General features: G+C 47.7%; 1 protein-coding gene across 4 annotated transcripts in view; it reads left to right on the forward strand.

Annotated features, from left to right (window-relative positions):
- Positions 1–15,636, forward strand: part of ASTL (astacin like metalloendopeptidase) — a 75,476-nt gene that overhangs the window by 14,517 nt on the left and 45,323 nt on the right. For 2 of the 4 annotated variants that reach the window (XM_063932029.1, XM_063932030.1), the window contains exons 3-7: positions 5,491–5,544; positions 8,160–8,243; positions 8,330–8,391; positions 8,582–8,672; positions 12,909–13,026. In XM_063932029.1, coding sequence (XP_063788099.1) covers positions 5,491–5,544; positions 8,160–8,243; positions 8,330–8,391; positions 8,582–8,672; positions 12,909–13,026 — 409 coding nt within the window. The remainder of the gene's footprint in view (positions 1–5,490; positions 5,545–8,159; positions 8,244–8,329; positions 8,392–8,581; positions 8,673–12,908; positions 13,027–15,636) is intronic. The other 2 variants (XM_063932031.1, XM_063932032.1) reach the window with 1 other exon arrangement.

The raw sequence follows: 15,636 nt of genomic DNA on the forward strand, positions 1-15,636 counted from the left end.
TCTTCAGGAGTTAGGCGGGACCTATTTATCTGCATAGGCTCGTCAGAAGAGGGAGACTGGAACTGTACAGAAGGTATGAACCTTGATCTGCGTGGCTCACTCCGAGCGCGTTCATTATTGCGTTCGCGGATGCGAGAGTCCAACTTAATGCACAGGGAGATCAAATCAGACAGTTGAACAGGAATGTCACGGGTCGCCAGTTCATCCTTGATCCGATCCGAGAGTCCGTGCCAGAAAGCTGCTACCAGAGCTTGGTTGTTCCACTGAATCTCTGCAGCCAACGTCTGGAACTGGATGACATATTGTCCCATGCTTCGGGTACCTTGACGAAGTTGGATCAGGTCTGCCGAAGCTGATGTTGCACGACCAGGCTCGTCAAAGATCCGTCTGAAGGTTGACACGAAGTCTGTGTAGTTGTTAATCAGAGGGTCAGCACGTTCCCACAGAGGAGACACCCAACTCAGAGCAGATCCAGAGAGTAAGGAGATGATGTAGGCAACCTTGGATCTTGGCGTGGGGAAATTATGTGGCAATAACTCAAACTGTATTTCACATTGGTTGAGAAACCCGCGACATAACTTTGGACTGCCATCATACTTGCTCGGCACGGGCAGGTGCAGACGTGACACTGGAGCTGATGCAGCCGGCATAGAAGAACTCACAGCACTGGCAGGTGCTGGAGTAACAGGAACAGTAGGAGAGAGTACACTAGGCAGGGATTGCTGTAGTGTATCTAATCGGGAGGACATCCCTTGCAGGAATTGAAGCATCTGCTGCTGCGCAACCTCTTGACCATCCAGACGGGAGACCAGATTTTGCAAGGCCTCTGACCCCACACTCCGTCCACCATCCGAGTCCATCGATCCTGGACTTACTGTCAGATTGTGTTTGGGCTGTGTCCCCGGAGGGGGCGCTAGTGGGTCAGTGGAGGTAGATGGGAGAAAACGAGGAGGCTGGATAACGTTCCTGCGCATGAGCGCAATGGTATTTTATTTGGCAGATGATATAATACAGAATGGTAGCAGAAACAATAATAACAGATGAATAAAGTCAATCACTCAGTATGATAACTGAAAGTCTATGGCAATGGATGACAGATGACTTGAGAAAATAATATCCGGTAATATATAAACAGAAGAACAAGTGTTTGTGAAATGGTTCTGGTTTGGAAACCAGTGCAGGTTTTAAAACAGGAAACTTAGGCAGCAAGGTGGAAATGGCAAACCTGAGCAGAGGCAGGAGTCTGACTTCACAGTGCAGGTGATGAGGCACTGGCAGCAGCAAGCTGTATCACAGGTGGAGGAATGAAACACACCTGGAGTCAGTCTTCAACTGCAGGCTGAAGCACACAAGGTGGTGATGAGTGTGAAGCCTTGTTTGCAGGTTGCAGGTATTGCTGGGCCTTGAAGTTCCACGGAGCTGTGCAGAGTAACCAGGAGTACAAGTTCTTAACCAGAGAACCAGGAACACAGGAGGAACAGGAACAGATCCTTTCACATGGGTCGCTGGAGTGACACAAAGTCCAGGATGCCTGCAGACTGATCCTGCAGTCTCTTATGTACCCCATGGTGCACAGGGATTGGGTGAGTGAAGGAAAGTGGGTGCGGCCAAGCACCGGATTGGCCGCAGTATACTGGCTGTTTGCAGACTGTCATGGCGGCGCCCACGCCGCGGCCTAGCGGGGACGCGGCGCGCTACACGCCCGCTGTCTCAGGAGTGTTCCCAGGCCCTTGATGATGTCCCATGGCAGGGGCATAGGTGACAGGTGACCGCAGGGAGCCAGGACGGAGTCCGCAGCGGCGGACGGATGTCAGCCTGGTAAGTCGATTCCTGACACACTCCCTTCACAAACGTCTGAACTTCAGGTAGAGAAGTCAACTCCTTTTGAAAGAAAATGGATAGGGCCGAAATATGGACCTTAATGGAACCCAATTTTAGGCCCAAAGTCACTCCTGACTGTAGGAAGTGAAGGAAACGGCCCAGCTGGAATTCTTCCGTAGGGGCATTCCTGGCCTCACACCAAGCAACATATTTTCGCCATATACAGTGATAATGTTGAGCTGTCACATCCTTCCTAGCCTTTATCAGCGTAGGAATGACCTCATCCGGAATGCCTTTCTCCGCTAGGATCCGGCGTTCAGCCGCGGTAAGTCTTGGAACAGACAGGGCCCTTGTTGCAACAAGTACTGTCTTAGAGGAAGAGGCCACGGGTCCTCTGTGAGCATTTTTTGCAGATCTGGATACCGAGTCCTTCGTGGCCAATCTGGAACAATGAGTATCGTTCTCACTCCTCTTTTTCTTATTATTCTCAGCACCTTGGGTATGAGAGGAAGAGGAGGAAATACATAGACCGACTGGAACACCCACGGTGTCACCAGGGCGTCTACAGCTATCGCCTGAGGGTCTCTTGACCTGGCGCAATACCTCTATAGCTTTTTTGTTGAGGCGGGATGCCATCATGTCCACCTGTGGCAGTACCCACCGACTTGCAGTCTGTGCGAAGACTTCCTGATGAAGTCCCCACTCTCCCGGGTGGAGGTCGTGTCTGCTGAGGAAGTCTGCTTCCCAGTTGTCCACTCCCGGGATGAACACTGCTGACAGTGCGCTTACGTGATTTTCCGCCCAGCGAATAATTCTGGTGGCTTCCGCCATCGCTACCCTGCTCCTTGTGCCGCCTTGTCGGTTTACATGAGCCACTGCGGTGATTGTGTCTGACTGAATCAGAACCGGTTGGTCGCGAAGCAGGGTCTCTGTTTGACGTAGGGCGTTGTATACGGCCCTTAGTTCCAGGATGTTGATGTGAAGGCAAGTCTCCTGACTTGACCACAGACCTTGGAAATTTCTTCCCTGTGTGACTGCTCCCCACCCCCGGAGGCTTGCATCCGTGGTCACCAGGACCCAGTCCTGAATGCCGAATCTGCGGCCCTCGAGAAGGTGAGCACTCTGCAGCCACCACAGGAGAGACACCCTGGCCCTGGGGGATAGGGTGATTAACCGATGCATCTGAAGATGTGATCCGGACCACTTGTCCAGTAAGTCCCATTGAAAGGTCCTTGCATGGAACCTGCCTAAGGGAATGGCCTCGTATGATGCCACCATCCTTCCCAGGACTCGAGTGCAGTGATGCACTGACACCTGTTTTGGTTTTAATAGGTTCCTGACCAGTGTCATGAGCTCCTTCTATCGGGAGATAAACCCTTTTCTGGTCTGTGTCTAGAATCATGCCTAGGAACCAACTGCGACTTTGGCATATTTAGAATCCAGCCGTGTTGCCGTTACACTTCCGGAGAAAGTGCTACGCTGATCAGCAACTGCTTTCTTGATCCCGCTTTTATGAGGAGATCGTCCAAGTATGGGATAATTGCGACCCCTTGCTTCCGCAGGAGTACCATCATTTCCGCCATTACCTTGGTAAATATTCTCGGTGCCGTGGAGAGACCAACGGCAACGTCTGAAATTGGTAATGACAATCCTGTACCCCCAATCTGAGGTACGCCTGATGAGGTGGATAAATGGGTACATAAAGGTATGCATCCTTTATGTCCAGAGGCACCATAAAATCCCCCCCCTTCCAGGCTTGCGACGACCGCTCTCAGCGATTCCATCTTGAACTTGAACCTTTTCAGGTATATGTTCAGGGATTTTAAATTCAATATGGGTCTGACCGAACCGTCCGGTTTCGGGACTACAACATGGACGAATAACCCCCTCCTTGTTGAAGGAGGGGAACCTTGACCACCACCTGTTGAAGATACAATTTGTGAATTGCAGTTAACACTATTTCCCTCTCGTGGGGGGAAGCCGGCAGGGCAGACGGTGAGGGGGCATCTCCTCGAAGTCTAGCTTGTATTCCTGAGACACAATATCTGTTGCCCAGGGATCGAACAGGGAGTGAACCCACTTGTGGCTGAAATTTCGAAGACGTGCCCCCACCGGGCCTAGCTCCGCCTGTGGAGACCCAGCGACATGCGGTGGATTTTGTAGAGGCCGGGGAGGACTTATGTTCCTGGGAACTAGCTGTGTTGTGCAGCTTCTTTCCTCTGCCCCTGCCTCTGGCAAGAAAGGACGCACCTCGGACTTTCTTGTTTCTTTGTGATCGAAAGGACTGCATTTGATAATGTCGTGCTTTCCTAGGCTGTGCGGGAATATAAGGCAAAAGATCAGAATTACCAGCCCTAGCTGTGGAGACCAGGTCCGAGATCCCTTCTCCACATAATCCTCAGCCTTGTAAGGTAAACCTTCCATATGCCTCTTAAGTCGGCATCACCTGTCCATTGCATGTTCCACAGGACACGTCAAGCAGAAATCGACATAGCGTTGACTCTAGAACCCAGTAGACTAATGTCTCTTTGGGCATGTTTTATATATATATATATATATATATATATATATATATATATATATATATATATATATCTCTATATCTCTAAGACATCATTATATATATATATATATATATATATATATATATATATATATATATATATATATATATATATATACACATACATATACATACATACTAGGGTCTCAATCTCTGCTGATAAGGTATCTGTCCACGCTGCTACAGCGCTATAAACCCATGCCGACACAATCGCCGGTCTGAGTAGTGTACCAGAATGTGTGTAAATGGACTTCAAAGTACTTTTACTGCATGCTATCTGCAGGATCCCTGAGGATAGCTGTTAAGTCAGCGCTACCTTTTGGGCAAACGTGACACCCTAGGGGAAGATTCCCATCGTATCCTGGCCCTAGTAGGGAAAGGATACTCCCTGAGAATTCTTTGTGGGAAACTGCAGTCTCTTGTCTGGAGATTCCCGCTCTTTTTCTTCCTGAGAGGAGGGAAATTTACCTCAGCTTTCTTCCCCTTAAACATGTGTACCCTTGTGTCAGGGACAGATGAGTCATCAGTGATCTGCAAAACATTTTTTATTACAATAATCATATATTGAATACTTTCCTGCCATTTTGGCTGTAACTTTGAATTATCGTAGTCGACACTGGAGTCAGACTCCGTGTCGATATCGGTGTCTATTATTTTGGATAGTGAGCATTGAGAGACTCTGAAGGTCTCTGCGACATAGGGACAGACATGGGTAGATTCCCTGTCTGTTCTCTAATCTTTTGTGCATTGAATTTACCTTGGCACTTAATTTCACATATCCAAACAGGTGTCGGCGTTGTCGACGGAGACACCACTCACACACACATTTGCTCCATCTCCTCCTTAGGGGAGCCTTTTACCTCAGACATGTCGACACACACGTACCGACACACCACACACTCAGGGAATGCTCATCTGAAGACAATTCCCCCACAAGGCCCTTTGGAGAGACACAGAGAGAGTATGCCAGCACACACCCCAGCACTATAAACCCAGGAATAACACAGTAACTTAATGTTAACCCAGTAGCTGCTGTTTATATTGATTTTTGCGCCTAATTATGTGCCCCCCCTCTCTTTTTACCCTCTTCTACCGTGTATCTGCAGGGGAGAGCATGGGGAGCTTCCTCTCAGCGGAGCTGTGGAGAAAAAATGGCGCAGGTGAGTGCTGAGGAAGAAGCCCTGTCCCCTCGACGGCGGGCTTCTGTCCCGCTTAAATATACATTTTCTTGGCGGGGGCTCATACATATATACAGTGCCCAACTGTATATATGAGTACTTTTGCCAACAGAGGTCCATATGCTGCCCAGGGCGCCCCCCCCCCCTGCGCCCTGCACCCTTTCAGTGACCGGAGTATGTGAGGTGTGTTTGGAGCAATGGCGCACAGCTGTAGTGCTGTGCGTTACTTCATGTGAAGAACGGAGTCTTCTGCCGCCGATTTTGAAATCTTCTTGCTTCTCATACTCACCCGGCTTCTGTCTTCCGGCTCTGCGAGGGGGACGGCGGCGCTGCTCTGGGATCGGACGACGAGGGTGAGATCCTGTGTACGATCCCTCTGGAGCGAATGGTGTCCAGTAGCCTAAGAAGCAGGACCTAGCTTCAGAGAGTAGGGCTGCTTCTCTCCCCTCTGTCCCACGATGCAGGGAGTCTGTTGCCAGCAGAGCTCCCTGAAAATAAAAAACCTAACAAAATACTTTCTTACAGCAAGCTCAGGAGAGCTCACTGAACAGCACCCAGCTCGTCCGGGCACAGATTCAAACTGAGGTCTGGAGGAGGGACATAGAGGGAGGAGCCAGAGCACACCAGAATCTAAATTCTTTCTTGAAGTGCCCATGTCTCCTGCGGAGCCCGTCTATTCCCCATGGTCCTTACGGAGTCCCCAGCATCCACTAGGACGTTAGAGAAATAAAGGATTTTGTCCTCGAAGATGATCCCTTATATCTTTTACAGCCATTTCTTTAGATGAGTATTTAGAGTGGGATTTCTACTCACATGGGATATAAAGAACTTGCTGAAAAGCACAGAAGAACATGAGACGATAAAGATGGAGCCATAGCTTTTAATGGGGTTCTAGCTTTCCTTTTCTCTACTGCTGCTTAGAAAATGAAAGCAAAGTTTTAGTTGCCTCCTATGATTATCATTGCTGGTATTCCCTTTAAATTAGATTATATTTTATAAATGTTCCTCAAGGCGCTGTTTCCACAGGGCTAATGGTGCATACACACAGAGCGATTTTGACTGAGCGATTTACCTTTAACTGGCAGTAGGCGATTTTGACTATCTGTACCAGCGATTTTGAGTAACTGTGCAAGCAATTTTGGCTATGGGCGATTTTGACTAACTCCTTTTAAATAGGGGGATGCTTTTACTTTTCCAGCGACCTAGTCAATATTGACTTGCCTGCACAGTCTATTTTTCCCAGCAGTAGCGACCTGGCGGGGATGTGTATCGCTATCTGTGTACACATGGAGCGATATGAACTAACTTTCTTAGCGATTTTGACTATATAGTCATATCGCTGTGTGTACACACCTTAAGACTTTTTTTTTTTTTTTTTTTAACACTACAATTTAGTATAAGGAGATTGTTCATGTAGCAATGCTGAATGCCACTGGACCCGGTAATTTTCTTTGGACTTACTTACACTGAGCCGCGATCCGGTTTAACTCGGCAATGACCCTGGTCAAAAACTCTGTGTAAAAGGGGTATACCGATGTGTATCTTTACAGCCTTGCTGCGTTGCATTATTTCAGTGGGGTATTGTGGTCTGGGACAATTTTACTAAGCTCTGAAAAGCATAGGGGTATAAGTACCCTTGAGCAGTGGAGCTTTTCTGCCCACACTTGGAGATGAAGATAGCAAAGGACCAGCTACACCCCGGCCACAACATGTATAACTTGCTTCCTTCAGGCAGGCGTTACAGGGCCATCCCCGCCGGGTCCACGAGAAGCCTCAAAAGTTTCTTTCCCCAAGTGGCCCGCCTGCTGAACTCCTGAACATTGACTGACTAGAAGTACATGTAACTCACTTGTGTCCCTACGGTAAACCTATCTGTATGACTGTACTTCCTCCGCCCCGATCATGGCCAACACAGGGAAAAAAATAAATTCCACCATATTAAGCCCCACACAGTAATGCCCCCTGCACCATGTTATGCCACACACCACAGTGCACTTGATACAAAATGCCCTACCGTTAAGCTTCAAATTACTTTTAAATTACCGTACCTGCTCATTGCCAAGGGTTACACACGCTGGGTGTCATGCTGGTTGCAAAGAGTTTCATGCTTTTGGATCCATGCTGGTTGCCAGGGGTTGCATGCTCTGGGATCCATGCTGGTTGCCAGGGGTTGCATGCTCTAGGATCCATGCTGGTTGCCAGGGGTTGCATGCTCTAGGATCCATGTTGGTTGCCAGCGGTTGCATGCTCTAGGATCCTTGAGGGTTGCCAGGGGTTGCATGCTCTGGGATCCATGCTGATTTCCAGTATTATGGCTCCTCAATCCACACAGATCCTACTCCATCTCCTGCCTTAGACCCCAGTCTGGGTACACAAACATATCCCAATCTGACAATGTGCACTTGAATAGGGCTGGATACCATGCTGTAACTGTGCTCCAGAAACCAGGACAGTACGAGGACTGTAACTAGAGCAACATAAGAAGTTCGGTAATTGAAATAGTGCATTGCTCCACAACTATACTCAAAAAATCTAATAAAGTACGCATACTTAAGACTTTGTATATTATACATATTTATGTTCACATTATCTTTCAGGGATGTTCGGAAAGTCACTTCCTAGTACAGTCCCACCTGTGTTTACAGTAGAAAACAGAGATGCAATCCTGGACATTAATGGAAGTAAGCCATTTTCCATGGTACAGTAAATTGTGTTATTTGGCAGCCTGGCTTCATACAGCTAAATTTGTCTAATATTTTATATTTAGGACTTTTTCAAGAAAATGATCCAGATAAGAGCATTGTTATGGAAGGAGACATTCTTAAATCTGTGAGTTCTAGCTTTTTGAAATGTATTTTATGCTTATGAAATTTGCCATCCCTGTCACTCATTCAAATTTCTCCCATTATGTACTAAAGGGAGGTATTGCATTACCTATGAATCAAAAGCTGCCAGAAAAGTCTAGAAATAGAAATCTGCCACCATACTTCCATCTGACCTTTTCTTCTTTTCTCTACAGAAAGGCTTTAGTACGTACAGCCCTCGAACTTTACAGTGGCCGAAGCTCAATGGTTTTGTGACCATACCATATGTTCTATCTGCTGACTATGGTAAGTATAAACATAATGCACCTTACTATATAAGGTCTATATTACACTGGAACGGTTGAGTCATATAGGGGACACAACTAACAAAACATTTCCTACAGTGCATCCGGAAAGTATTCACAGCACTTCATTTCTTCCACATTTTGTTATGTTACAGCCTTATTCCAAAATGGAATAAATTCATTTTTTCCCCCTCAAAATTTTACACACAATGCCCCATAATGACAACAATTTTTAAAAGATTTTTTGCTAATTTATTAAAAATAAAAAACGAAGAAATCACATGTGCATAAGTATTCCCAGCCTTTGCTCAATACTTTGTTGATGCACCTTTGGCAGCAATTACAGCCTCTTTTTGAATATAATGCCACCAGCTTGGCACACCTATCTTTGGCCAGTTTCGCCCATTCCTCTTTGCAGCACCTCTCAAGCTCCATCAGGTTGGATGGGAAGCGTCGGTGCACAGCCAATCGGATTCAAGTCTGTGCTCTAGCTGGGCCACTTAAGGACATTCACAGAGTTGTCCTGAAGCCACTCCTTTGATATCTTTGCTGTGTGTGTAGGGTGGCTGAAAGATGAACAGTCGCCCCAGTCTGAGGTCAAGAGCGCTCTGGAGCAGGTTTTCATCCAGGATGTCTCTGTACATTGCTGCATTAATCTTTCCCTCTATCCTGACTAGTTTCACAGTTCCTGCCACTGAAAAACATCCCCACAGCATGATGCTGCCACCACCATGCTTCACTGTAGGGCTGGTATTGGCCTGGTGATGAGCGGTGCCTGGTTTCCTCCAAACATGATGCCTGGCATGGTTGTCCTTCTGGACGGATCTCCTCTCTCCAGATAGGAATGCTGTAGCTCTGACAGAGTGAACATCGGGTTTTTGGTCACCTCCCTGACTAGGACCCTTCTTCCCCGATCACTCAGTTTAGATGGCTGGCCAGCTCTAGGAAAAGTGGTGGTTCCGAACTTCTTCCATTTACGGATGATGGAGGCCACTGTGCTCATTGGGACCTTCAAAGCAGCAGAACTTTTTCTGTACCCTTCCTCAGATTTGTACCTGGAGACAATCCTGTCTCGGAGGTCTACAGACAATTCCTTTTGACTTCATGCTTGGTTTGTGCTCAGACATGCACTGTCAAGTGTGGGACCTTATATAGACAGGTGTGTGCCTTTCCAAATCATGTCCTATCAACTGAATGTACCACAGGTAGGCTCCAGTTAAGCTGTAGGATGATCATCTCAAGGATGATCAGTGGAAATAGGATGCACCTGAGCTCAGTGGTGGAACTAGCGAGCGGTGGGCCCAGGTGCAACAAAATGCTGTGGTCCTACCCCCCCCCCCCCCCCCCCCCCAACCCGTCCAAGTCCACCCCCTCACCACTGGAGAGGATCTGGTGAGGGGGACCTGCTCAGGGCCAGGGAAATGGATACCCAGCAACAGTGTCATAACTAGACATTTTAGCGCTGTGTGCAAGAAATGACATCGGAGCCTCCCCCCCCCCCCCCCCCTATGTGAAGCAGGGGAAGGGGTGTGGCCACAAAATAATACCAATTCATATAACGGTGCACAGTAGTCTCCATTATTCAAATTACGCCGCACAGTAGCACCACTACACCAGGTAGAGCCCCTTTTACACATTACGGCGGACAGCGTCCACTTTTTTTACACATTACGGCAGACAGCGTCCCCTTTTTACACATTACAGCAGACAGCGTCCCCTTTTTACACAAGACAGCGTCCCCTTTTTTACACATTACGGCAGACAGCGTCCCCTTTTTACATATTAAGGCAGACAGACAGAATATATAGATAGATAGACAGATAGACAGAATAGATTATACTTACTGTCTCCGCTGGCAGTCAGGCTCCTCGGTGCAGTAGCTTCTGGCAGATCCCGGGCAGGGGAGAAGGAGAAGGAAGGGGGACTCGGGAGCCGCAGCAGCGCAGTGCAATTGGTGGAGGTGCCGCTGCAGCTGTCTCTCTCCTTCCACATAGGCTGGCCTCTGCCGCTGTGATGAGGGAAGCGCATCCCAGCATTCACAGCTGTGACCAGCCTATGTGGAAGGAGAGGGACAGCTGCAGCAGCGCCTCCAATTACACTGTGCTGCTGCGGCTCCCTCCTCCACCTCCCTCCTCCTCCTCTGACCCCCCTCCCATGGCCGCTGCGTCCCTGTGCTCTTCTCGGCGGCGGTGGTCCGCAGCACACAGCGGCAGTTGGCATGTAATGAGTCAGTTTGAATCATTCATGCCGAGCTGGCTTTGGGCCCCTTGACAGTGGTGGTAGTTCCGCTACTGCCTGAGCTCAATTTTGAGCTTCATGGCAAATGCTGTGAATACTTATGTACATGTTTTTCATGTTGTCATTATGGGGTATTGTGTGTAGAATTTTGAGGGGAAAAAATGAATTTATTCCATTTTGGAATAAGGCTATAACATAACAAAATGTGGAAAAAGTGAAGCGCTGTGAATACTTTCCGGATGCACTAAGTGTGGTGCCTGTGGGGGGGTACCTTCTGGCACTTATTGTGGTCTTATATGTGGTCATGACTGGTTCTATTTTGGGATAGTGTTATTAATTCTATTGTGGCTACTGGTATCCCGAGAGATGCTCTCACACTCATGGCTTGTACTTTATCAGCTATTGATGACGAGTTACTTGATGCATCAACTAGGCAATATGTTGTTAACATGTGTGCACTTGCTAAGGTGTGTATTGCCAGACTGTGGCTAGGTAAAGAAACCCCAACCTTACAATCTTGGATTTCCTTGGTTAATGACACTGTCTCACATGAGAAATTTGTGTACTTGGCTAGAAAGGCGGATAACAAGTACTTAGCTATCTGGGCTATATGCCCCTCACTCGGCTGGCTCTTAACGTCTGCACTGTTGGAGCAGACTGAATGTGCAGGAAGTGATTTTAATATTTGTGCTACTTGATTAAGGAGACCACACGTTTTGACATGGCATTGTAATGTTTTATTGCTGTTACTTTATTTTCTTGTTTGTATTGTTTGTTTCCCTTTTTATTTTTTGACCAAAATGTCAAAAAATATCAATAAAAAGTATTGCATAAAAAAAAAAAAACATAATGCACCGGATTTCTTCAGTGGGCCTGATTCAGAGGTGAGTGCAAATGATGTTGGTACTGTGTCTTCGGTAGCAGCGCATCTGGGTATGAGAGGTTATATTAATGTAGCAGGAGGCATCTTTTGTAAAGAGACGCCCTCTGCTGGCTTCTCAGATCCACTGCACGTGTCTGAAGATGCAGCATTGGATCACCATGGCGGCAAACATCACAATGATCACTGCAGCTAAGCTGCCATGGCCAGTAACTCTTTATTTGTGGACACAGTTGCTGGTTTGAGCACACTCAAAAAAAAAAAAAAAAAAGGGAAGCGACAAGTCTCTGTTTTCTGAAATACGCCCCTCCCACTGCAAAATGCCTGAAGCCTGTCAATCAGGCGGCAGCTTCCTCCACACTGCGACTGAAGTTGTGGCACATGCACAATGTGGCTCCAGCGCATGTGCAGTAGAGAAACCATCAGACAGCATCTGAGTCTGACTCAGGCCCATTATCCCTTACATTGTAAGCAGAGCATATACAATACATAATAACGGATGAAGAACTGTACAATAAAATGAAACCACTCAATACAGAATGTGCTCAGCTTTCCAGCGGTCTGGATGCTGGCGGTCATGTGACCAGAGCAAGAATCCCGACAGAACACGGAATCCTGGAGCTGGAACACATACCGCCAGCATCCCACAGGTAAGCCCTAAGCCCTGGGGGGATAGGGTTAGGCACTAGAGGGGGAAAGGAATTAGCCATTGCCGCCTCCCCCTGAGTATTAGCCCTAGACACCACCCCAGGAAGGTTAGGGGAGGGGGCAGGGGAGTGGTAAATTAATTACCCCGTCCGCTGTTGGCATTCTAAAAGTCGGGATGCCGTGGTTGGTCATGTGAATACTGGCATCCTAACCGCCAGTATTAGGTATCACATCCCCCTAAATACAATACCTTTAATATCGTATTAAGTACTCAGATAATTCCATAAATCCGTGTCCCAGGAGCAGTGCTTCAGTTAGGCCAATATGTGGCACCGGTGGTAAGAGGACACCCAAAACAAAACCTGCACTAACCTAGGAACCTTGGCAGAATGCAAGAGAGCAAAGGGTAAGAACAATGTGACTGATCTGGCGCTTATGATGAAGGTGTGACAAGTGGTTTCTTCTCTGCAGAACCAGATCATAGGAAGATCATACAGGACGCATTTAATGACTTGGAGAGTGCAACATGTCTTCGTTTTGTGCCCCGCACCGATCAGCGAGACTTCATCTTGATTGAGCCAGATTTGGGGTGAGGAAGAATCTTCTTCATATTTGCCTAAAGCCTTGATTTTTGCCAGCTGAAAGGAGTGTTTCCTCCCTGAAATGATTGTAGTTCGGACAGTACACAGGTGTAGTCTAAACTGTTCTGAATAGATGCAGGTATGGGTTTGTTTGACATGTATTACTTACACATATTGGGGGCAACCAGATTGTTTCTGAACTATTTTTTCTTAGAATGTGGCTAAACCATTCAGTAGAAACCAGTGACATCATGATGTCACTCACTCCAGGTACATTGATAGACTTCATTCTCATGAATTTTGATTAGGGCCAAAACAGCTGTCAGCTCCCAATGTACAGAAATCATGCATAATATTATAACCTGGAGCACAGAGTAGTAGTGTGCTGTAACCCATAGCAGCCAATCAGATGTCTGCTGTTAGTTGCCTTTTATAACCCAGCTAAAGAAAGCCTAATATATGGCAGGTATAGGTTAAAGTTCATTCCACTTTACCAGTTAATGAAGTAGCCATCTGGCTGCTAGGGAGGAATCCACTGATCTTCTCCGGAAAATACTTTGCATTGCTTTTGCCCTATCAGGGCACTGTATCTGCTGCAAATATGTGAGATCTGCAATGTCCCGTGACTGTAAATAGCCGTACACTTAAATGTTGCGATAATGTCTGTTTTCAAAGGAATGATTACAAAAACACCTTAATAAATTATCCCCCTAATGTCTGCCTGTTGCATGTCTTCTAACCTGGATAATCTATGTCTGTGCAATGTGGAAGTGGTGACCAGGTCCGTAACCATGTGTGTGCGGAGTGTGCCACCCCACATAGCGCTGCAGGGTAGGTGGCATTGTTGGTGGCACTTGTCAATTATATGTTCTAATTACTGTCACTTGTAGCTACCCCCCTTTTTGAAGCCCAGCATCTTCTGACCACCCCTGTCTCCTTCCCCCATCCCTTCCGTTGCTAAAAACTATACAACATTCATGGTCAAGATGTTGAAATTAAACCCCATTGCCTGTGGCATTGCAGTCAGACACTCTATTCCAGGGGTGGCCAACCAGTCAGAGGCAAAGAGACAGAAAAGATCCATAGGTAAGGGCAAGAGCCACTATCATTTTCGCACAAAAATGGGTGTGTGGCCTAGTTGTCACAAAGCCACACCCCATTTTTGTGCACACACCTTTCGGTATGACGTTTGTAGGAGTGTGACCTTGTGTCATAACCTCGTTTAGTCATGTTGTACAGTGCCACATACATATAAAAATGCCAAAAAATGGGTGCCACCACAGTGCCAGATAAATATATGCCCCCAGTGCCAGATACACATGCCCCCACAGTGCCAGATACATATATGCCCCCAATGCCAGATACACATGCCCCACAAAGTGCCAGATACATATATGCCCCTAGTACCAGATACACATGTCCCCACAGTGCCAAATACATGTATGCCCCCACAGTGCCAAATACATGTATGCCCCCACAGTGCCAAATACATGTATGCCCCCACAGTGCCAAATACATGTATGCCCCCACAGTGCCAAATACATGTATGCCCCCACAGTGCCAAATACATGTATGCCCCCACAGTGCCAAATACATGTATGCCCCCACAGTGCCAAATACATGTATGCCCCCACAGTGCCAAATACATGTATGCCCCCACAGTGCCAAATACATGTATGCCCCCACAGTGCCAAATACATGTATGCCCCCACAGTGCCAAATACACGTATGCCCCCACAGTGCCAGATACATATATGCCCCGCAGTGCCAGATACACATGTCCCCGCAGTGCCAGATACATATATGCCCCACAGTGCCAGATACACATGTCCCCACAGTGCCAGATATGCCACCAGTGCAGATACACATGCCCCCACAGTGTCAGATATGCCCCCTGTGCAGATACACATGTCCCCACAGTGGCAGATATGCCCCCAGTGCAGATACACATACCCCCACAGTGGCAGATATGCCCCCACAGTGGCAGATATGCCCCAGTACAGATACACATGCCCCACAGTGCCTCCCACAGTGCCAGATATGCCCCCAGTGCAGATAGACATGCCCACACAGTGCCAGATACATGTATGCCCCCACAGTGCCAGATACATGTATGTTCCCACAGTGCCAGATACACGTATGTTCCCACAGTGCCAAATACACGTATGCCCCCAGTGCAGATACACATGCCCCCACAATGCCAGATATGCCACCAGTGCAGATACACATGCCCCCACAGTGTCAGATATGCCCCCGGTGCAGATACACATGCCCCCACAGTGTCAGATATGCCCCCAGTGCAGATACACATGCCCCCACAGTGGCAGATATGCCCCAGTGCAGATACACATGCCCCACAGTGTCTCCCACAGTGCCAGATATGCCCCCAGTGCAGATACACATGCCCACACAGTGCCAGATACATATATGCCCACACAGTGCCAGATACATGTATGCCCCCACAGTGCCAGATACATGTATGCCCCCACAGTGCCAAATACACGTATGCCCCCACAGTGCCAGATATGCCCCCAGTGCAGATACACATGCCGCCACAGTTCCTCCCACAGTGCCAGATATGCCCACACAGTGCAGATACACATGCCCCCACAGTGCTA

This window comes from Pseudophryne corroboree, chromosome 6 (genome assembly GCF_028390025.1).
Source record: "Pseudophryne corroboree isolate aPseCor3 chromosome 6, aPseCor3.hap2, whole genome shotgun sequence".
Classification (NCBI taxonomy): Eukaryota; Metazoa; Chordata; class Amphibia; order Anura; family Myobatrachidae; genus Pseudophryne; species Pseudophryne corroboree.